At 43.3% G+C, this 25,114-nt stretch overlaps 1 protein-coding gene across 2 annotated transcripts in view; it reads left to right on the forward strand.

Annotated features, from left to right (window-relative positions):
* LOC130368664 (synaptotagmin-4-like) overlaps positions 1-25,114 on the forward strand; it is a 99,593-nt gene that overhangs the window by 4,080 nt on the left and 70,399 nt on the right. Inside the window, exon 1 of one of the 2 annotated variants that reach the window (XM_056572662.1) lies at positions 8,036-8,161. The exons of the other annotated variant lie outside the window; for it this stretch is intronic. Within the exon in view, the coding sequence (XP_056428637.1) occupies positions 8,092-8,161 (70 nt within the window). The 5' untranslated portion in view covers positions 8,036-8,091. Of the gene's footprint in view, positions 1-8,035; positions 8,162-25,114 lie in introns of those variants that run through there. 2 annotated transcript variants of the gene reach the window in all.

Here is a 25,114-nt window from a genome sequence, read left to right on the forward strand (position 1 = left end):
TGTATAAGTAGGATACCATTTTAACCATATGGACCTACAGAATAATGATAAGGTGTCATTGTTACCGAAATATGCACTGCGTAGAAATGGAAGCCCTCCAAAAGTAAAAAAATTGTGTTTTTTGTTCTATTTTGTTGCACAATGATTTTTTTTATGTTTCGCCGTGAATTTTTGGGTAAAATGACTAAAGTCACAGCAAAGTAGAATTGGTGACGCAGAAAATAAGCCATAATATGGATTTTTAGGTGGAAAATTTAAAGGGTTATGATTTTTAAAAGGTAAGGAGGAAAAAATGAAAATGCAAAAACTGAAAAACCCTGCATCCTTAAAGGGGTTCTCCGGTGCTTACACATCGTGATAGCTATTACGCCCCCTCCCGTAGGCTTGCATTGAGGGGCGGAGCGTGAGGTCACACGGGGGTGGAGGCGTGACGTCACACGCCGCCGGCCCTGTAGTCGCCCGTAATCAGACCCGGAGCGAACCGCTCCGGGACTGATTACAAACGGGGGTCCGCATGCATGATCACAGGCGTCCCCAGCTGCGAGACTCCCGCGATCAGGCATCTTTTCCCCTATCCTTTGGATAGGATATAAGATATGTAAGCACCGGAGAACCCCTTTAAGGGGTTAAAGGGAAGGCCTAGCAAATTCTTTAAGAAGAGCACTTTAGCTAAAGCTGTGGTTGGGGAATACCATTTATTAAAAGAAAAAAATTTCTTTGCCATGTTCTAACCCCTATTTTTTTTTTATTTTTCCATCTACGGAGCTGTGTTGGTTTTTTTTTTTGTGCTATGATCTGTAGTTTTTACTGTATCACTTTTGTGTAAAAAAAAAAAAAAAAAAGGCAATATCACTACTGTATAGTGGTAAGTTCTCCTGAGCACTGTGCGCTCCCTGAAAACAAGAAGGCAATATCACTCCTGTGTAGAGGTAAGTTCTCCTGAGCACTGTGCACTCCCTGTAAAAGAAACTGCACTTTTTCTTCTATTTTTGATTCCATTTAACTGGTACTTAGGGTATAAGTGCCCGGCAGTTAACCTCGGTCCGCTTCACCCCAAAGAGTTAGTCGTTGAGTGGCACCCTCTTGTCTTTGGCATTTTTTTTAACACTTATTACATTTTTTCTGGGATGTGATGTAAATAAAAATCTTAATTTTGGCGGTTGGAATTTTTGCACAATTATGCATGCAACAATACCAAATATGTTTTGAGGGTTTTTTTTGTTAGTGTTTTATTTGAAAGATGGGAAAAGGGGTGGGGAGTTAATATATATAAAAAATTGTGTTTAAAAATAAATAAATAAATAACATTTTGGCCAGGGGCCTATAATAAGCCATTCGCGTATGACTTACATAGATCATTGTTATGCTATTGCATTACATTGATCTATTTAATAGACACTCGAGGGCTGGCTTAGGCAGCCTTCAACAATCGCCAGTTCATGGAAGACAGAGGAGCACCATTAAGGCCATGGGCTTCTACAGCAGCACATCGCCACTCCCTATTACATTGCTGGGATGCCAATGGGTCCCCTAGACCACACCATATTCCCTTCCCTTGAGCCATGGCCTATCGGTACATCATAGGTAAGTAAGGGGTTATATAGGCACTGTAATTTGCACAAATTTTGCATAGAGCAATAGTACAAGCGAATATAAGGAACTTTGTAATATCTTATAAAGGTGGGACCTGACGTGGCGCAAAGATGCTATACAGTCCGTCGTCCGCTTTTATGTGAAATCCCTCCACACTTATTCCATCTGTAATGCCTCCCCAGGTGTCTGTCTGTTTGTATGTAATAAAGAAGCTGTTTTGTATTGCATCAGATGAGGTGAGTGCTCCGTTCTTTAAATTCTTATTGAGATGATTGGATTAAATGGACCTGTATTACTGTGTTGCACCATCAGCAAGACTTGAATGACTGACCTCATATGTCTGATGTTTGTGTTCATAAATACAGACTGCTGCAATTAAGGGACTGTCCGATACGGTAGTGTGCCGGATGTGCTTTTTTTCTTTTCTAAATGAATGGTATCTTATAATGTGTTTTATTTTCTCCTGTTATTAAAAGGTTTTCCCTCTGCTGCCAAGCTCTTTCACTCTGAAAACCAGCTCCGCTTTCTCCTGTGTCTGCAAGACAAGCATTACAAGTCTAAGGATGAGGGGAGGGAGATGGAAGGTTAAAGGGGTACTCCGGTGAAAAACTTTTTATTTTTAAATCAACTGGTGTCAGAAAGTTAAACAGATTTGTAAATTACTTCTATTAAAAAATCTTAATCCTTCCAGTACTTATTAGCTGCTGAATACTACAGAGGACATTTTTTTCTTTTTGGAACACAGAGCTCTCTGCTGACATCATGAGTACAGTGCTTTCTGCTGAAATCTCTGTCCATTTTAAGAACTATCCAGAGTATGAGATAATCCCCACAGCAAACATATGCTGCTCTGGACAGTTCCTAAAATTGACAGAGATGTCAGCAGAGAGCACTATGCTCCTGATTCAGCACAGAGCACGGTGTTCCAAAAAGAAAATAATTTCCTCTGTAGTATTCAGCAGCTAATAAGTACTGGAAGGATTACGATTTTTTAATAGAAGTAATTTACAAATCTGTTTAACTTTCTGGCACCAGTTGATTTAAAAAAATATAAAATAATTCTAGCGGAATACCCATTTAAGTGCCAGTGAACATACACAGGCTGCAGCCAGACATCAGACATCTTTGTAAGCAAGAGAACTCAACCTAGTAAGCAAGAGAACTCAACTCAGCTTGTACAGAAGGAAATGAAGGAAAAGGACTTCAGTTAGAGAGGAAGACTAATCATTTAATACATGTGTCTTTACAGAAGAAGAGGTTCTACGTCAGCTGTAGAATGTAAAGACAAGTAAGTCACAGGGGCTTGATAGCATACACCCTAGGATTTTAAAAGAGCTTAGCGGTGTATTAACAAAACTGTTTAACAGATTTATTTTACCAATCACTGCTAACCGGAGTTGTCCTAGAAGATTGGAAAATTAGCAAATATTGTGCCCATTCACAAAAAAGGTTGTAGGGAGGAATCAGGCAACTATAGGCCATTAAGCCTGACATCAATAGTAGGGAAATTAATTGAAACAATACTAAAGGATAGGATTGTGGAACATCTAAAATCCCATAGATTGCAAGATGAGACACAGCATGGGTTTACTTCTGGGAGATCATGTCAACCTGATATTTTTGATTGAGTTACTGAAATAACAGATCAAGGAGGGGTAGTAAGCTTATCTAGATTTTGTTAGAGCTTTTTACACTGTACCACATAGAAGACTTATCAATTAAGACTCCCATATTGTTGAATGGATTAGGCAGGGACTGAGTTACAGAAAACAGAGGGTTGTAGTCAATTGAGTAAATTCAGAACAGGGTCTCGTTAATAATTGGGACCTCTGGGATGTGTACTGGGACCCATTTTGTTAACTATTTTTATTAGTGATATTGCAGAAGGTCATTATTTTAGAAGACTTAAAGGGGTACTCCACTGCCCTAGCGTTCGTAACATTTTGTTCCAAACGCTGGGTGCGGGCTGGGCTGGTCGTGACATCATGGCCACGCCCCTTGATGTGTCACACCATGCCCCCTCAATGCAAGTCTATGGGAGGGAGCGTTCAGTCAAAATAGTTTATTTTACTAGGACCAAAACAGTTTTTTTTTTACACTAAGGGCCTTAACATGTATAGCTTGGATGAAAAAAGGGAAACAAAGGGGATATGATAGAAACAATTAAATACATAAAGGGAATCAACAGGGTAAAGGATGAGAGGATATGTGCTTAGTTTGCACAACACAATCTGGTAGGCGGACATCTACATGTAGGGTTTAACCACACTTGAGATATCTGCACTATGGAGCACTTTCATTTTTCTTAAAATGGTAAAATTGAAGGTTCTCTAATGTTAATTCCTGTGTCTTGCTTTTGGAATATTTTTGCTCCCGAGGGTTTTCTCAAAGGTTCTTATAGAGAATTAGGGCATAATAGTCTTTCCCTGTCTAGACACTTTTTTTGCTGGTGGTAAATTCAGCAGAGGTCCTCCACCACCATCCACAGTTGGTGCTAGAAGTATTCCAATCTTTAAATGGGTTATCCAGGAAAAGAAAAACAGAGCTAATTTCTTCCAAAAACAGCACCACAACTGTCCTCAGGTTGTGTGTAGTATTACAACTTGGCTCCATTCACTTCAGCTAAATGACTGAACACAGCATCAAAACTGCAGAATTAAATATGCACAGGGTTCTATACGTGTGAATACACACTGAAGGTGTTATCCAGGATTAGGATTAATAGGGTCTCCCATGAAAATCCTAGGCTTTATGACAACCTGTATCCAGACAGTTGCTTTGTCAGGAACACTCAGTGTCTCCAGGAGATGATTCTCTCCCACAGAGCTTAGGTTTCACTAGACAGAGTAAGGCCCCTTTCACACTATAAAATTCATCCGCTAAAAGATCCATTATAAACGTCCATTAGAAAAACTTTAAAAACGGATGTTAAACGTCCGTTGCAAAATCCCACTCAAGTCTATGGGATTTTTTGCATTATCTGTTATGACCCGTTATAGCCTGTCATGAAAAACAGGCGTTATTTGTGACAGAAGAAAAAACGGCACATGCACTAATTTTTATTGCGTCACAAGAAACGGGTAAATTAACGGCCGTTATTTTTAACATTGAAGTCTATGGCAAACGGATGAGCCTTTATGTCCTCCATTTGCACCTGGTTTATAATATCTGTTATTACTTCTAAGTATGCTTAGAAGAGGTGACATCAGCAGATTCCTGCAGTGCTGAGGGACTACTACTACTACTACCATCATGGAACAGACTTGTTTCCATGATGGGAGTAGTAATTCCCCAGCTGTGGGAGTCTGCCGGTGGCTGGTGAGGCTACATTAGTGTTTGTACTACAACCCCCCTCATGAAACAGACTCTGTTCCATGAAAGGGGGTTGTAGTACAGGGGCGGAGGGATTGATCGCATCGGGTCTCACTTCTGAGTCCCGATGCGATTAGAAGTTATTAAACAGGGGAGCGGGCGGCATGCTCCACTCCCCTGTGATGTACGATGTATTTACTTTCATTTTTAAATTCCCCGCTGGGAGCCCTGAATGGCCGATACTGAGGAGCCATCCAGGGTTCCTGGTGGGGTTTTTTAAATTGAATCGCTGTGGTGGGGAAAGATATATAGAATCGCTGGGGGGGGTCTATGTCTGGCCCCCACAGCGCTTCTATATATCTTGCCCCCCGCAGCGCATTTATATATTTTCCCTCGCAGCGCTATCATAAGCCCCCGAAAGCGCTATGAATGAAAAGTATTCTACAGCAGCGCATCTGGCCGGCTTGATGTGCTGCTGAAAGAATACTTGTCATTCATAGTGCTGCAGCAGCATCTGTATATAGATGCACTGCAGGGGTCAGACATATATCCATATGTCTGGCTCCCACAGCGCTTCTATAATTGTATGCCTTCGCAGCACTATGAATGAAAAGTATTCTACAGCAGCGCATCTGTCCGGGGGCTTATGATAGAGCTGCGGGGGGAACATATATAAATGCGCTGTGGGGGCCAGATATATTACCCCAACACCCCCCCCCCAAGCGATTCTATATATCTTTACCCACCGCAGCACTTCCATTTGAAAACCCAACCAGGAGCCCTGAATGGCTCTTCAGTAGCGGCTATTCAGGGCTTCCGACGGGGAATTTAAAAATGAAAGTAAATACATTGTACATCACAGGGGAGTGGAGCATGCCGCCCGCTTCCCTGTTTAATAACTAGTCGCATCGGGTCTCAGAAGTGAGACCTGGTGCGATCAATCCCTCAGCCCCTGTACTACAACCCCCATAATTGAACAGAGTCTGTTCCATGATGGGGGTTGTAGTACAAACACTAATGTAGCTTTCCCAGCCACCGGCAGACTTTCGCAACCGGGGAACTACTACTCCCATCATGGAAACAAGTCTGTTCCATTATGGTAGTAGTAGTAGTCCAGGCTGTGGGAGTCTGTAGGCAGAGGTGTTAAAACGGCCGTACATGAGGGATGTTATAACGGGTCTTAACGGATGAATATGCCGTTATTTTGACGGACATTATTCAGCCTTTAGCCCCCGTCATTTCATCCGTTATTGTACTTCTGTTTTTACACAAAAAAACGGATGTTTAATAACGGATGAATGCTCATAGTGTGAAAGGAGCCTAATAACCACATCCAGATCTGTAAAAATCCTTCTTTTGGTGGATAAGTAAAGAAAACCTTTAAAAAAGATAGATTGGATTCAGTCTCAGATCCTAGCTCTGACCATGGGACCGGAGCGGGACAGTGGAGAAAGCGCTGGAGGCAAGTTAAAGTTTGATATTTTATATGCTGTTAAGTAGGAAATGTTATTTAAAAAAACAACTCTTTGGAGTACTCCTTTCCCTGGAGTACTCCTTTAATGCTATGAACTGTGAACACCTAAGGCTATTTCAAGGATTGATTGTCAAATTATTTGTGCAAGGTTGAAGGAAGTAATTTAACTGACTTAATTTATCTCCAATGCAAATCAATACCCAATGTAGATTACACCTATATACTGAACACTGGCTGTATTTTACAACAGTTAACACCACTAAAGCGGAAACCAATGATGAAAAGTGTTGCTGGACCTTACAAATACAGACCCCAAAACAAAATGACCCACAACAACATAAAATAAATATAAAACATAGAAATCTTTGAGTCAAAAGATAAAAACACCATTAAAATGCATACAAAAGAGAAGCAAGGCACATAATAACACCAGAGGAAGAATATCCGAGGGTAGAAGAAAGAAAAAAGACAAATGCATGGTATAAAAATAACAGAAACAGCAAATTAAAGGCACTGCAGAGATTATGCACAGCACAAATGTCATATAAACCCCCAATGAAAAGAGGTACAGTATTGGAAGTGAACATACAGCTCTGCCATGTAATACCATAGACCCATCCCATATGTACCCCAACGTACTTTCACTGTCAAGAAATAATCCAATAAAAAAAAAAAGTGGGGGAAATTCAACATACATGTAACGAGAGGTCTCCACCACTTATGGCGTCGTACAGATCAGTGGGTGATATCATCATAAGGCTGTGACGTCAGCCAACATAATGATCAGTCTATTTAGTTCTTTTACCCCTGCATATTCTTCCCCCGGTCTTACTTTCTGCCTTACTTCTCTTTTGTACGTATTTTAATGGTGTTTTTAACTTTTGACTCAAACAAGGATTTTTTTCTATTTTCATATGTTGTTGATGATCTCTTTGTTTTGGGGTCTTTATTTTATATCTGTACAAGGTGGAAAGCATAATCGTAAAGCCCTTTTATATGGGCTGACACTGCCATGATAAGTACTGATTGAGCCTTCACTAGGATCAATCAATTGTGTGGCCGGGCCGCACCGAAGATTGCTAAATCTGTGTGCCGCCTACAATTTAAATGGTCGCACGGAAGAGAAGTTCGGTCAATTAACCAGTGTTTGCTTGTTTGTCTGGTGATCGCTGGCCTTTTTACATGGGCCAATTACCAGTCACAAGTGTTCATAGGAACACTCATTCAGCTGATAAGTGGTCCATGTAAAAGGTCATATAGTTGTACTGTAGTATTCACAGCTTCATATTATTTTTTTCCATATGCATTGTTGTCGGGCAGCACACAGTACACAAGTGAGAGCTATGATGTAACTAATGTAACTCACATTACTGTTATACTTACATGGCGTTACTGGTGAGTTCTGATTGTTTTATTTAATCCACACTACATGTTTTTAGTTTATTTTTTTCTTGGCACTTGGGTAAATTTAAGGTCATGTTCCAATTTTTGTATCCCACAACCTTTTACAGTGCCTGTCCTCACAGTTTCAATAGAGCTAACAAGCTATTAAATGTTGACACAAGCTGATGTGAGAGATCCTGCCTGCCCTCCCCCCCCTCCCCTTCTTATCAGACCGGTTTCAATGCCCGCTGTGTACATTCCTTTCCATCATCTGCTCTGTGAACACTGCCTGAAAGTTCTTTCTCAATACTACCTTACCTGTAGCCTCCATGTTTGAGGCCGCAATGGACTCCAGGGGTCTTGGAGTAGCAACGTATCCACCTCTAGGAGCCTGGGAAGGTCAGTTTTTATTCTAATCGTTCTACTTTTTACAATAGCCTGTTGTGCTTTTATGTTTGTTTCTTAAAGGTGCAGAAATATGAGCATGTAGCAAATTGTGGCTTTATAGCAAAATTGGAGAAGGAAAAGGGTATGTGTAGCTCACTGGGGTATACTATTCCGAGGTTAACTGGAATGGTCTAAATCCCAAAAAGACCTAGTAAAGTAAATAGGTATATATAATAAATTATATAAGACCAGTCCTCAAGGATAGTGAAATAAAGAGATAAAAAAGAGATAAAATGAGCGAGAAAAAGGTGATGTGGAACCAAATAAATGTAAAATCAATAAGTTGAATGTCATAAAATAGATACTGAATTAATAATGATAGTAAATGGAAGTAAATGAATAATATAATGATAATAAAAGACCTGAATCAAGGATAATGCAGTAAAATAATACAATATAACATTTATTCACAAGATAATAACTTACATCTGAGCAGGGCCCTTGCACCAGATGTTAATAAGATATTGATATTAAAATAGATGTAATATTAAAAAGTCATTTATAAAGCAACCACCTAAAATAAGGCAAAAAAATTTGGAAATATCCAAAAATAAAGTGGTCTGGTAATATAGTTCAGAAATAAAGTGGTCCGGTAATGCAGTTCATGAAATGATATAATGGAGCAGTTCAGGGAGCGATATGCAGATAATGTAGGTTTGATAACATTAGGTAGTACCTGTTTGCCGATTTGAGTGGTATCACTTACTGGCGAAGTGCAGCCGGCATCCTCAGGAGTAGCAGTCTCGCGGTGAGGGTTTCTGTCGGTGCTGGCACGGCGTGGTGGCCGGCCTTTGTGATCGATGGTGATCCCAGTAAAGTGGATTGGATGGGTCCGGCAGAGACAGGTTGGCACGGGATAGCGTCTGGCCACAAGTGGAGTATCGTGGATGAAGAGGTGATCGCTGACCCTGGCATCCTCGTGTCCTAAGGGGAGAGGATCGTGCGTGCGGTCCACAGAGGTCCCAGAATAAGGGGTCTGCAGTGCTGCCAAAGCCGAGGTGGGCTTTAAAAGTAGTATAATGTGGTTGCCGTAGGTAATGGGTATAAGACCAAGGCTATACGCGTTTCAAGACGACTGTCTTATTCTTCAGTAGCCATAGATAATGAATACGTTTATAGCAAAATATGTAAAAATTTCAACCTAAAAAAGAAAATTTCAACCTGTCTTTCAGCCAATTATGGGGAAAAAAACTAAGCGAATGAGTATAACCCGTTTTGTTTTTTTGTTGTTTCCATTCTACAAATGCATGGAAAAGTATGAGCCACCAGGTATTTTTTCTTACAGAATGAAAAAAGGTAAGGCTTTGTACACACACTTTGTACATGTCAAAGATTCCATTTTCTTTCTGGATTTTGACAAGTCCATTGATATTTCCCTCTATTGATTTATTATTGAGTCCATCATCTGGTATCTCTACACAAAATCCTAACAACTGGTATGTTAACATAACAAATGTGGTTTTCATGCATTTTTTTTCAAGTTCCAATTGATTTAATTCTGAGCTTCCAAGTGGAACTACTCTGAATAGTGACATGTCACTTCTTCTTTACGCAGTTTGTTTAAGCTCTGTCTTTTTGTTATTACCATTTGCTTTTTTAAACATTTCCCAATAAAGTCAATGGGAGAAGGAAACCAAAGGTTTTTAGGACCTTTTTCTAGTGTGGTTTGTGCCTGTGTGAACATATCCTAAGCTGGAGTTGTCCAAACTTAATAAAGATATGCTGACACTAATGCCTTACTTCATTGTTTTCTGATTGTCTCACAGAAAAAGGAAGGGAAATATTTTCTTTAATTTCTTTATTGATTTTTTTTTTCTGATTGCAAAAATATATTATTTTTTTTCTTGACTTAGCCTCTGTTTCATTTAGAAGCTTTTTGTTCTTCTAGTCTACCCAATAAAACCTCTAATAATCTGACATTTATACAGTTGACGTCACTGAGAGTTATAATAGGGAAGTTTGGCTTGTATTTAAGGGGTTGTCCAGCCAAAATCATCTGATCGTGGAGGGTCCAAACGCAGAAACCATCCATGATCTCCAGAACGGGGCCCCCAGTACTCAGAGATGCCAGGGGTGCTGAAGATACCCAATTACAGCCCGACTGGGCATCTTCAACGATTCCATTCAAATGAATGGAGCTCATGCCATCTACAGCATGTGCTCTTTTTACAGCACCATATCATAGTTTGTGCTGGGTATTGTAACTCACCTCCACTGTAGTAAATATGACTGAATAGCAATATGATGCTCTACATGTGTGATATTTTTGCAGCCATGTTTTCCACACATACACCAATAAACTCATCTCTGAAATGCAACAAATTCTGAAGTGGTCTAGTCCAAATGTGCCCAAACATTTTATACTAGAGTCATCTGATTCCACCGTTTCCAGCAAGTTCAGCTGACTGTCTGATGTTAATGGGGTCTTTTGACTCTTCACTGTTAGCGGCAAGGAGGTAGTAGATCCGCTGAGCCTGTGGGAATGATGGCTTGGGCCGTGTCAGGGAGTGGAGTCTAAGGTGCCACTGGTTTTCACCAGAGGCAGCCACAAAGCGGGATGGACTTGCTGCAGCAGGCGGCACCAAGGTCGCTACAGCTGACGTGACTTGTCCACACAGGCTGCTGAGGAGAAAACGTGGTACAGTAGAAATATGGCAACTCGTAGCCAGGATAGCAGAAGGTCTGGGTTGGCAGCACGGTAGCGAGAACGGGGACATAGCAAGAGGTCAGTAGGCAGGCGGCACAGGAATAAAGTCAGTTCACGGAGAAGGTAGGTCAGGAACACATTAAGCGAAGACACAATAAACAATTTCACTAGGGCACTGGGCACACAAAGATCCGGCAAGAGGTTGAGGGATGTACACATACTTATAGAGAAGGGACAGGTGCAAACATTAATTAAGAGCGCACTGGCCCTTTAACCGCTTAAGGACTCAGGGTTTTTCCTTTTTTGCACTTTCGTTTTTTCCTCCTTACCTTTTAAAAATCATAACCCTTTTAATTTTCCACCTAAAAATCCATATTATGGCTTATTTTTTGCGTCACCAATACTACTTTGCAGTGACATTAGTAATTTTACCCAAAAATGTACGGCGAAACGGAAAAAAAATCATAGTGCGACAAAATCGAAGAAAAAACGCCATTTTGTAACTTTTGGGGGCTTCCGTTTCTACGCAGTGCATATTTCGGTAAAAATTACACCTTATCATTATTCTGTAGGTCCATACGGTTAAAATGATACCCTACTTATATAGGTTTGATTTTGTCGCACTTCTGGAAAAAATCATAACTACATGCAGGAAAATTTATACGTTTAAAAATGTCATCTTCTGACCCCTATAACTTTTTATTTTTCCACGTACAGGGCGGTATGAGGACTCATTTTTTGCGCCGTGATCTGAAATTTTTATCGGTATGATTTTTGTTTTGATCGGACTTTTTGATCACTTTTTATTCATTTTGTAATGGTATACAAAGTGACCAAAATACGCTTTTTTGGACTTTGGAATTTTTTTGCGCGTACGCCATTGACCGTGCGGTTTAATTAATGATATATTTTTTATAGTTCGGACATTTACGCACGCGGCGATACCACATATGTTTATTTTTATTTTTTTTTACACTGTTTTATTTTTTTTCTGGGAAAAGGGGGGTGATTCCAACTTTTATTAGGGAAGGGATTAAATGACCTTTATTAACACTTTTTTTTTACATTTTTTTTGCAGTGTTATAGGTCCCATAGGGAACTATAACACTGCATACACTGATCTTCTACACAGATCACAGGCGTGTATTAACACGCCTGTGATCAGTGTTATCGGCGCTTGACTGCTCCTGCCTGGATCTCAGGCACGGAGCAGTCATTCGCCGATCGGACACCGAGGAGGCAGGTAAGGGCCCTCCCGGTGTCCGGTCAGCTGTTCGGGACGCCGCGATTTCACCGTGGCGGTCCCGAACAGCCCGACTGAGGAGCCGGGTCACTTTCACTTTCGCTTTAGAAGCGGCGCTCAGCTTTGACCGCCGCTTATAAAGGGTTAATACCGCACATCACCGCGATCGGCGATGTGTGGTATTAGCCGCGGGTCCCGGCCGTTGATGAGCGCCGGGACCGACGCGATATGATGCGGGATCGCGCCGCGATCCCGCTTCATATCGCGGGAGCCGGCGCAGGACGTAAATATACGTCCTGCGTCGTTAAGGGGTTTAATCCCAGAGCTCCAGCGTGCACCCTAGGAAACGTGCGCGCTGGCGGTGCGAGAACATGGAGGATACAGAACAAGGAAGAGGTGAGTGATGGCATGAGATTCACATGCAGGTGCGTCCAGGGACCGCCAGAGGACAGAGGAAGAGAGCACTCATGACCAGTGTGACCGGCTGTAGTGCTCGCCATAACACGCTGACAGAGAATGTTGGTGAAAAAAAGGGTCAGGTGTGCTGGATTTTGAACACCTGACTCAATTGTTCTGGAAGGGATAAACCAGCACAAGAGCTGTCTGGCTGTGGCTTATCCCTCTCCATAGAGGAAACATGAAAGTTTGCCTGTGCCGAAAGTTTATGTGGATGGGGAGGTTGTAAAAGATGATTGTCAGCTGAATGAATGCTCATCTAACTAATGCATTAAAAATGTATTGCCACAGTATGTCATGGCTTATACCTGGCTAGCGGCAAGATGTTATAACTGCAGTTCATGTATAAAAGTCTTCCGGTGTGGCTAGATCTAAGCAATTCTGCAAAGAAGAGTGATCCAGGGTTCCACCAGATGACAGTATACAAACATTTCCACATTTTATATCTTACAGTAGTTCATTTGGCTTCATAGAAAAAAATCCTCCCCAATCCCTCAAAAACAGTCATATAAATTTACTGGATTACATTATAGTAACTGTATGATCTTGAGCTTAAATGTAATATGTAAACCTGTACCTGTAGTTGATAACTAAAGATAAGCAAGCGGAGCACAGTAAACCCGTTCATGCTCAGAGCTTTGGGGTCACAGCGGCTCACCGAGCTATTGAACTTTGAGCCAAGCCTAGCAACAGTGGTAAAAGTAGAAGGATGATGTCAGGGTTGCCTGGCATACCTTACAATTAGCAGCAAAATCACATGACCCTAGGTTATCCAATCATTGCTTGCAATTATGTAACATATAGCTCCAAGGCCAATCAGTAGACCGTATTAGAGTGGTTTTAAAGGGGTACTCCGCTGGAAAACATTTTTTTTTATCAACTGGTGCCAGAAAATTTAACAGATTTGTACATTACTTCTATTTAAAAATCTTAATCCTTCCAGTTATCAGCTGGTATTTGCTCCACAGGAAGTTATTTTCTTTTTAAATTACCTTTCTGTCTGAACACAGTGCTCTGGAGTTCTTTTCAGTCTGAGCACAGTGCTCTTTGCTGACACCTCTGTCCATATCAGGAACTGTCCAGAGCAGGAGAGGTTTGCTATGGGGATTTTCTTGTACTCTGGACAGTTCCTTATATGGACAGAGGTGTCAGCAGAGAGCACTGTGGTTAGACAGAAAGGAAATTCAAAAAGAAGAAAACTTCCTGTGGAGCAAAAAGCAGCTGATAAATACTGGAAGGATTAAGATTTTTTAATAGAAGTAATTTACAAATTTGTTTAACTTTCTGGCACCAGTTGATTTAAAGAAAAAATGTTTTCCAGCGGAGTCCCCTTTTAAGATGCTGATAAAGCCCTATGCACTGCATGGTGTCCACCATCATGGAGAGAGAAAGCTGAGAGCACAGATGAACTACTGATCCCAGAAAGCCTTCACAAATCCAATAGAATTTTTAAGCAAGCTGAGCAAAGCATGGATCAATAGGCTGATCTCAGACAGTGGTAAAAGTACAAATCCCAGCCAGCAGTGTCCCACAGAACAAGCTCATAAAAGCATCAAATTATCCTGTGACTTTTTGACAGCAGGGAGACCATATGGCGTCAAAATTCCAGCCTGTGCCTCTCAACGCACCTGCCCCCCACTGTCTTACTCTTTGTGGAACTGCAAATTTTTCATTTAATCAGTTATGGTTCATTGTTATCTCTCCAACCTGTTTCATTGGATTCATGTGGTAATTCCACAGCTAATATATGACTTCATAGGGCCTCAGTCTTGAAAAGATTACATAGATTTTTTTTTTTATTAAAATTTAAGATTTTGAAATTAAAATGTAATATTACACTCCCAAGTTTAATGTCCCGGGCCCTGGTGTTAACTTTGAATAAATAGTGTGGTTACAAAATACCAAATCTAACAAGGAGTCACATGGCAGCCCAATGACATAGCCTGGAGGTGGCATCAGTATGAGGAGACAATATAGTGCCTGAATGACACAGCGTGGAGGTAGCAGCAGCAGCAGCATCAGGAGACCACATAGTGGCTGATTGACACAGCACAGAGGTGGCAGCAGAATGAGGAGACAATATAGTGCCTGAATGACACAGCGTGGAGGTGTTGGCAGCATGAGGAGACCATATATAGTGGCTGAATGACACAGCGTGGAGATGGCGGCAGCATGAGGAGAACATATATTGGCTGAATGACACAGCGTGGAGGTGGCGGCAGCATGAGGAGAACATATAGTGGCTGAATGACACAGCCTGGAGTTCGTGGCAGCATGAGGAGAACATATAGTGGCTGAATGACACAGCCTGGAGTTGGCGGCAGCATGAGGAGACCACATAGTGCGGGTGGCAGGATCAGAATAGTAGCTAAGGCAGGTAGGCAGAAGAAAATGGTCTCTTTTGTAAAAGTGTTCGTGTGCACAAGTAAGTATTATGGATATACATTACGTAAAACACAGGAACCTCTCCCTATTTCCACCTACAAACACTGCCATTTCCCAGGGTTTTTATGTGGAAATAGGGATTGGTTCCTGTGCAGGGCCGGTTTTAGACTAAATGAGGCCCTGGGCAAAAATGAAAAATGGGGCCCCCAGATTGCGTGATCAAAGATCACTATGTTGCACCCCCAGATTGCGTGATCAAAGATCACTATGTTGCGCCCCCTGAATTGTGCTGCTCAGCTAATGTGAGTAAATGAGATTGAGCTGAAAACCACAAATAGCTGTGACTACAACATGTGAAACTTAATAATTCCATCCAGGATGAATTTGTGGCTGTGGTAATTTGGGGGTCACAATGTGACACCATTTAATGCAGATTAGCTCAGCTCCCCCCATTTGCAAGAGCGAAGTGCACGGACACCTGTGGAGCAACAGCAACTTGTAAGGACAAGAAATCCAGCGCAAAACGGCATCATAAAATGTATGGTCACAGGAAACCACAGGGTAACAGAAAGCCAAACATTTTATGATGCTGTTTTAAGGGTTTAATAAACCACCTAAAGAGCAAGAACTGATTTGTGCTTGATTTCTCTGTGACCACATTTACTTACATTAGCTGAGATTCAGCACCATTCAAGGAGAGTAACATGGCGATCTTTGACTGTGTGACCCATTTTTGCCATCTAGCCCTAACCTTATATTGTAACCTTGTTGTTTATACAGTAATAGTCACTACACACAGATAAACAGTGATCTCAATGCTACCTATCAGTAATAGCACCCACATATACTATAAGGCTAAGTTCACAGACAGAATGTCCACACAGAGAATCTCCGTGCAGATATTCCGCAAACTGCGGGGCACCGAAATAATATGCCGGCACTAGGACTGCACAGGAATGCGGCGTCTCATAGACAGCCATGCATTCTGTGCGGACACAGAAAATGGAATTTCCGTGCCGGAAACATCTGTGGATCTGCCGGTGACCCCACCCATTTTGTGCCTCCAGCTGTTGCCACCCCCTTCCCCCGCCTCGCCTGCCCCTGGCCTGCTTAAAATGTTCCGAACACTGGGGCAGTGGAGTACCCCTTTAAGTACGCAGCATAGTTCCCCCCCCCCATATTAAGTTGGCAGCACAGTTCACCCCCACATTAGATTGGCAGTATAGTTCCCCCACATTAGGTTGGCAGTATAGTTCCCCCACATTAAGTTGGCAGTATAGTTCCCCCACATTAGGTTGGCAGTATAGTTCCCCCACATTATGTTGGCAGTATAGTTCCCCCACATTAGGTTGGCAGTATAGTTCCCCCACATTAGGTTGGCAGTATAGTTCCCCCCACATTAGGTTGGCAGTATAGTTCTCTCCACATTAGACTGGCAATATAGATCCCCCCACATTAGATTGACAGTATAGTTCCCCCACATTAGGTTGGCAGTATAGTTCCCCCCGCATTAGGTTGGCAGTATAGTTCCCCCCGCATTAGTTTGGCAGTATAGTTCCCCCCACATTAGGTTGGCAGTATAGTTCCCCCCACATTAGGTTGGCAGTATAGTTCCCCCCACATTAGGTTGGCAGTATAGTTCCCCCCACATTAGGTTGGCAGTATAGTTCCCCCCACATTAGGTTGGCAGTATAGTTCCCCCATATTAGGTTGGCAGTATAGTTCCCCCATATTAGGCTGGCAGTATAGTTCCCCCACATTAGGTTGGCAGTATAGTTCCCCCACATTAGGCTGGCAGTATAGTTCCCCCACATTAGGCTGGCAGTATAGTTCCCCCACATTAGGCTGGCAGTATAGTCCGCCACATTAGGTTGGCAGTATAGTTCCCTTTCATTAGGTTGGCAGTATGTTCCCCCACATTAGGTTGGCAGTATAGTTCCCTTTCATTAGGTTGGCAGTATAGTTCCCCCACCTTAGGTTGGCAGTATAGTTCCTCCACATTGGCAGTATGTTCCCCCACACTAGGCTGGCAGTATAGTTCCCCCACATTAGGTTGGCAGTATAGTCCCCCCACATTAGGTTGGCAGTATAGTTCCCCCACATTAGGTTGGCTTATAGGCCATAGCAGTAGGTCCCAGGATCAGAGGAGCAGTGGTCTGAGCACTGAAGATGACGTGCTGCTGGTTACTTACCATGCTGGCCAGCGGGCGTCCTCCTGCTCGATGCTCTGCACCTCCGTTCCTATGGGCGCATGCACGGGATGTCAGTGACGTCCCGGCGTGCGCTATCTCTGGCGTGCGCCCCTCTGTTTTTAAAGTTAATGCAGTGCCGCAGAGAGTTAATGTGGGCAACCTTGTGTCCCGAAAAGATCTTTCGGGACACAGGGATGTCCTTAATAGTGATGGGGGAAATTACAGGAAACTCTATTTCCACCAAAAAACCCTGGGAAATGGCAGTGTTTGTAGGGGGAAATCGGGAGAGGTTCCTGTGCGAGGCCACTTTTTTTTAGGGTGAGTAACACTTGCAAAGAAGGGAATTAATAATGCGAGAGTAGGGTCTTACAGGGGAAGTTTTTACCCCCACCGGTTACAATGGACCATACGTTGTTCCCTTCTACCTTTTAGAGGTCTTTGCATCACATCAATACTTGGTGGTGTAGGTGGCACATGGTGTTTTTTGCATACCTTTCCTTTTGTTTGATTTAAAAAAAGTTTTGAGTACATATATTTTATCCTAAGAAAAGTTAAGTTTTAGCTAATGTATATCCTCAATACTTACTTGTGGTCTGATAGCGAGGAATGTCTGTAACTGGGGAGCATCACCTTAAACATGTTGTGCATTATCCATATTTGCAAAGTGTTGGTGTGGCACCATGGTCAATCTACTCTGATGCATCAGGCATTGGTGGGTGGAAATCCTGGCTGATCCATGCCTGATTCATCTTCAAAAAGGTCAGTCTCTCCACATTTTTTGGGGACAGACGAGTTCTCCTAGGGGTTACTACGGCCCCCGCCGCACTAAACACCCGCTCTGATGGCACACTACTGGCCGGGCAGGACAGCTTTTCCAGGGCAAACTCTGTTGGTTCTGGCCACAAATCAAATTTGGCTGCCCAGAAGTCCAGCGGATCTTCAATGTGTGTTGGCATGGTCATGTCAAGGTATGCCATCACCCGCTGCTTCAGGTCCTGCTCCAGGTCTACCTGCTGCTGATGAGTTGCTTCACTATGCCGGTGAAGAAAGCTACTCATCAGCGACTGTAGACTCAGGCTGCTGCTGATGGAGCTGGTACTGCTCCTGCCACCCCACCCTTCCCCAGCAGCCATGGCAGTGGAAGGTGAGCGCAGAGGGCCCCCCGAGTCAGACCTGCGAGAGGATGGATGATGGTGCAGATAGGCATCAGCCAACTGACTATGTAGGATGTCTTTGTAGTAGGTGAGTTTGTCCTTCCTCTCAGTGGGTGTGATAAAGGCCCCCATTTTGTGCCGGTAGCGAGGGTCCAATAAGGTGGAAAGCCAGAAGTCATCCCACTGCCGAATGGTGACAATTCGGCAGTCACTACGCAAGTTAGTGAGCATGCATCTTGCCATCTGTGCAAGTGACTTAGAAGGACTCCCTGCCTTTATCTCCACTGCATACTGCCACGGTGTGTTTGGGTCCTGTGTCTTGCCTACCTCATAACCCTCTAGCTGCTCCTGCTCCTCCTCTCCTGTCAGATGACTAGAAAAACCACCCATCTCGTGAAACCTGAACTGTGCTCCACTCTGTCCCTCCTCCTCCTCCTCCAGTTTAGCCCCCACAGGGCTCATGTGGCTGTGAGATGTAGGCGCCACGTCTCCAGTGAACAAACCAGCCATCGTTTCCAACCCGTGATGTAGTAGATGAAGCAGTGGAATGACGTTGTTCATCCCGTAATCCTGGCAACTGACTAATAATGTGGCTTCCTCAAAGGGCCTGAGCAAACGGCAGGTGTCATGTATGAGCTGCCACTGGTTCACATTGAAGTTACACAGGGGAGTCCCCCTATCCACTTGGATCATCAAGAAATCAGTGATGGCTTTACTCTGTTCGTATAGTCGGTCCAACATATGGAGGGTGGAATTCCAACGTGTGGAAAGGTCGCAAATAAGACTATGTTGAGGGATGCCATTCTGACGCTGCAGCTCAAGGAGGGTGTGCTTTGGGGTGTACGAGTGACTGAAGTGCATGCAAAGTTTCCTTCCCATTGTTTAGATGTCTTGCAGATGAAGGAAACACTTCTGGAATCGCTTGACAATCAGATTGAACACGTGCCATGCAGGGTGCATGCCTCAAGCTTCCTTGAAGCAGCGCAAACAAGATGTTCCTCCCGCTGTCGGTCACCATGGTTCCCATTTCCAGTTTTTGTGGAGTAAGCCATGATTTGATTTCTTCATTAATGACTTTTAACAGTTCCTCCACTGTGTGACTCCGTTTGTCAAGGCAAACCATGTGAAGAACAGCGTGACATTACCGTGCCCTACACACATGGTATGCTGGAGGGGCACTGAGACTTGTCCGTGCAGTGGAGGCTGAGGACACAAAGGAAAATGAGTCGCACACTGTCACAGGAACAACGGCCTGAGAGCGTGGAAGCAACATTACCTGTCCAAGTTGTTGTAGTTGTGGCTGTGCAGAAACCACATTCACCCAGTGGGCTGTAAAGGACATGTATTGTCCCTGACTGTAGTTACAGCTCCACATGTCAGCACTGCCATGCACTTTGGCACTCTCCATCTCAGCTCGGTACAAGCCATCAGTTCTCTGAAAAGCCATCAAGTTCAGGAAAGTTAGCCCAAATTGTGGGCACCAAAGACCGTACCTAGACCCTCTCGGAGCAATGAGAGTTTGCCTCCTGCACAGGTACCAACGTATGTACCAAGGCCCTCTTCTGACATGGAGAGTTTGCCTGCTTCCAGGGTACCAACGAAAGAGTTATGGGTCCATCCTAGTTTGGAGATGGTACTCAAGCTCTATTGCCCCACTTTGATCCCGGCTAGAAAGCCTGTGTCCCCTTCTAATGCTGCCTTCCACCACTCCATCCTCACCAATGTGGTGTGGCAAAGCTATGTCAATTCTACACCTGCCCCTGATGTTGGTAGATATAGAGGAACCCAGGGAGGCACTAGAAGAGTGAAGAGGAACATCCTCTAAAGAGACTCTAAAGTAATGTCCTATTGCTTCTTGTGTTAACCACTTTTATTTTGCAGCAACCAAGTTCAAGAATTGTGCCTAGCAGGACTGTGCTAAGATTGTTCCAGTTCAAAGTTCAGCAACGTAACCACTAAGCTTGTGCCTGACTATTAAGTCAAGAGACACCTAGCCTGTAGGAGATTCATTAAGGACTGTACCCGGCTGAGTTGTGGTTAAGGCCGTGTTTACCTTTCCCTTCCATGAACTCTTAGTGTAGGTGGACTGCTGATCCTTACACGCCACTTTGTATATTTCCCTTTAATTGGACTCCTAGTGTAGGTGGACTGCTGATAGTTACATGTCTGTTTTATGTATATACCAGCAGCTTCATGAGAACTCTTATGCTAAATGTTGCACTTATCAGGTGAATGCGCCTGAACCATGTTGGAGTGTTGATAATTGTGTGAGTCTGTATAGTAAATATGTATATGGTTCTTGTACACAGGAAGGTATCCTCGTGTCTGTGTACATAAAAAATAGGTAAGACATAGAAAGATAGTCTAATGTCTATGTACATAAAAAGTGAGTCAGAGCTGTACACAGAAAATGTCGGTGTGCTGCACGTGTACACTCAACACTAAAAACTTAAATGATTCTTTTACATACAAATGTATAGAATGTTAAAGGAGTTTAGTAGTAGCTAAATAGATGACACCTCGGCTCCTGCGAGGGTAGTATTATTGCTGTCGCCAATCGCTAGCACCTGTCGCAACAAAAATGATAGGGAAGATTGCCCTTAAAATAGTACTTACACTCATAGTACCTTAACTAACTGACTTAAATGTACTACCTCAAGTTTCTCTAGTACATACACCAAAATAAATATCTCACTTAAGAAAAACACTTTAGGGATTGTAGCCTATTGAAATTCAATTCCTGCCACTGTTAGGTACACTTCTTCTTTGCATGTGAGATGCTCTGCCTGGCCAGTAGGTGCTCTTGCGAATATAGAATTAAACACGTAATTCTTAAAGTAACCTAGGTAGGTTATGTGAAGTGCTCTAGGGGTAATTAGCATGTAGCCGATAGACCCTAGCAGCCAACCATACTGTGACCTAGCTTCCGGCTAGCCAGTATACCTTATGTGTACTAACAGGTAACAATAAGGTAATAAAAATGTCTAGTCAGCTTGATGCTAAAGGTATATAGAGCTCTACTAATGTTTAGTTAGCCTCATAAAGATGTATAGAGAGCTAATAAAAATGTCTCCGGAGCTAGAAACTACATGTTAGATAGCTGCCTAATTATCTAGTAAGCTTTAAAATGTATCATAAGTTAATAAATTGTTTTAGAAGCTAGAAACTAAAGGTTAGATAGCTTTGTTAATGTCTAGATAGCTTAATTAATGTCTAGATAGCATTAATGTCTAGAAAGCGTTAATGTCTAGATAGTATCAATGTCTAGAAAGATTCATATTGTCTAGTTCAGATACTAGTAAGAGTATCAGAGAATGTAAATGTGTTCAATGTTTACTTAGGATGTATAGCAAGCTTGTAAGTATCATCTTAGTCTAGTCCTAGTCCCTCTGCCTTAGGGGACAGGCATCGAGGTCGACTTATCTTAAGTAAGGGGGTTTGTGGTGTCCCGGTACCGCATCCTATACGGTACCTGTATATAGGTCCCCATAGCCAGAGTCCCTAGAAAGTCGGGGTTCTTCTTATTTAGTCCACCCCTTGTCACCTCTAATCTAGATATTAGTTATCTTACAGTTTCCTCAGAATTTCTATAAATGTAATTGTACAAATGTATATAAGTCGTTAATTACCTGTACGGAGCGTAGCAGGACCTGCGGGTCACGTGATCAGGTAAACTCTATGGTTTTTGCTTAACCCCTTAAGGACTCAGCCCATTTTGGCCTTAAGGACTCAGACAATTAAATTTTTACGTTTTCATTTTTTCCTCCTCGCCTTCTAAAAATCATAACTCTTTTATATTTTCATCCACAGACTAGTATGAGGGCTTATTTTTTGCGTGACCAGTTGTCCTTTGTAATGACATCACTCATTATATCATAAAATGTATGGCGCAACCAAAAATCACTATTTTTGTGGGGAAATTAAAACGAAAAACGCAATTTTGCTAATTTTGGAAGGTTTTGTTTTCACGCCGTACAATTTATGGTAAAAATGACATGTGTTCTTTATTCTGAGGGTCAATACAATTAAAATGATACCCATTATTACATACTTTTATATTCTTGTTGCGCTTAAAAAAAATCACAAACTTTTTAACCTAATTAGTACGTTTATAATCCCTTTATTTTGATGACCTCTAACTTTTTTATTTTTCCGTATAAGTGGCGGTATGGGGGCTCATTTTTTGCGCCATGATCTGTACTTTTTTTTGATACCACATTTGCATATAAAAAACTTTTAATACACTTTTTATAATTTTTTTTAATAAAATGTATTAAAAAAGTAGAAATTTTGGACTTTTTTAATTTTTTTTCGTTCACGCCGTTCACCGTACGGGATCATTAACATTTTATTTTAATAGTTCAGACATTTACGCACGCGGCGATACCAAATATGTCTATAAAAAATGTTTTTTACGCTTTTTGGGGGTAAAATAGGAAAAAACGGACGTTTTACTTTTTTATTGGGGGAGGGGATTTTTCACTTTTTTTTTACTTTTACTTTTACATTTTTTTACATTTTTTTTTACACTTGAATAGTCCCCATAGGGGACTATTCATAGCAATACCATGATTGCTAATACTGATCTGTTCTATGTATAGGACATAGAACAGATCAGTATTATCGGTCATCTCCTGCTCTGGTCTGCTCGATCACAGACCAGAGCAGGAGACGCCGGGAGCCGCACGGAGGAAGGAGAGGGGACCTCCGTGCGGCGTTATGAATGATCGGATCCCCGCAGCAGCGCTGCGGGCGATCCGATCGTTCATTTAAATCGCGAACTCCCGCAGATGCCGGGATCTGTATTGATCCCGGCACCTGAGGGGTTAATGGCGGACGCCCGCGAGATCGCGGGCGTCGGCCATTGCCGGCGGGTCCCTGGCTGCGATCAGCAGCCGGGATCAGCCGCGCATGACACGGGCATCGCTCCGATGCCCGCGGTTATGCTTAGGACGTAAATGTACGTCCTGGTGCGTTAAGTACCACCTCACCAGGACGTACATTTACGTCCTGCGTCCTTAAGGGGTTAAGGACCTTTGGAGGTCCCCATGACATATCACACCCACAATTCCTTGTAACAGTGAGTGACAGATATTCGGACCAATTAAAACGGCCCTGCCCCTGCCCATATAAGGGAGTGGCGGCCATAGCTCGCTCGCTTGTTCCCGGGCTTTGATGAGAGAAGGATCTGCGCTGCTGTCATCAGTGAGTTTAGGCCTGAGCCTTGCGGCAACGGCTGATCATTACCAAACCGTGAGTGTATCAAACCCTAAGCACTCTGCAAGATCACCGGACCTTATTTATCCCCTAAATCCGGACGGATCTTCGCAATTAACCCTAAATTCAGAGACTTATAAAACAAATCAAGGTCCGCAACAACTGCCAGTCACTGAAGTGTATAGAGACTGTATTAATGAGACTGTCATTGTTCATTGGATGTACTGCAAGCCTTTAAGTAAAGTTTATCCAAGTTCAAGTTCAGCTACCTTGTGGACCTTCAGTCATTATTTGCATGCACCTATCATTACTGGGAAGGGCGGCGATAGGCCGGAGAATTACCTCAGCATACTAGCCCTCAGCCTGGCGTTACGAACTATAGGGTTAACCTTAACCCCTGATATACTAAAGCAAAATCCTGACTACACTACCACTACCCCAGAGGCCTACCACATGCACATACTGTTATTTCTTGGACATGGCTTCGCCAATGGATTGCTGGCGGAATGACTGACTCGAAGTAGGAGGAGCAGGAGCATCTGGCGCGACATAAGAGGGGTATGACACACAGCTCCCTTCGGCTGAGGTGGTGGAGCCTTGGCTGGCTGAAACAGGGAGCTGCGTGCCACTGGGTGATGCAGCATGCTTGACCACTACATCGGAGCCACGGTTCTCCCAGGCCACTTTATGGTGATGCTGCATATGTTGACGGATGGCCGTGTTGCCAGCATTGGGACCCTGGCCATGCTTCACCTTCTGCCGACACATCTTGCATGTGGCCAGGTTAACCTCCTCTGGATGCTTGATGAAAAACTGCCACACCGCCGAGTAACTGATTTTACCATCAACAGTCTGCACTGATTGACTCCAGGGACCCCTGTTTCACTACCTCCCAGGAAGGTAGGCTACCACAAAGCAGGTGGTCTACCCCGGCATGTTTCCACTTCTGCCACCATGCTGACTACCAACCATGCTACCACTTCGCTGGCTCAGCTGCTGTCTCACGTGCAACCTGCAACCCTCTTCTCCTGATGATGCTGAAGCCCCTTCTGCACCCGGCTCCCAAGTGCGATCGGCCTCATCATCATCATCGAGTTGTGTCTGCACGTCACTGATGTCCTCCTCAGGTTCTTCATCAATGTCTGCTTCAGGAGTCTGAATGCTCGCAACACCACCTCCCACACCACTCTCCTCATCACTACTTGTCCGCCTAGCGTAGGAAGCGGCGGATGTCTCCTCCAATTCTTGGATGGGCAGTAGCTGCTGACTGTCATCTAGATTGTCCGCACTAAATAGTGGAGCTGAACCCACAGCATAAGATACTTCTGTGGGGGAGAGAACAGCATAGGACAGAGATAATGGGAGGACAGGGATTGCTCACGGGCCATGCCAACTGAGGGTTGTGTCTGAGGAACCCACTGAATGTTTACTGGGGGCTCAGATGTCACTTGTGATGAAGCGGATGACCGTGTTAACCAATCGATGACGGCAGATGGGTTGCTGGTCGAGACACCACCGCTAGCTGATATCGGGAGCTCAGGCCTCTCACTGCGACTCCTGCTGCCACTCGCCCCTAGTCTCCAGCGACCTCTGCCTGATTAATTTAGGCCT

The sequence above is a fragment of the Hyla sarda genome, chromosome 4, assembly GCF_029499605.1.
Source record: "Hyla sarda isolate aHylSar1 chromosome 4, aHylSar1.hap1, whole genome shotgun sequence".
Lineage (NCBI taxonomy): Eukaryota > Metazoa > Chordata > Amphibia > Anura > Hylidae > Hyla > Hyla sarda.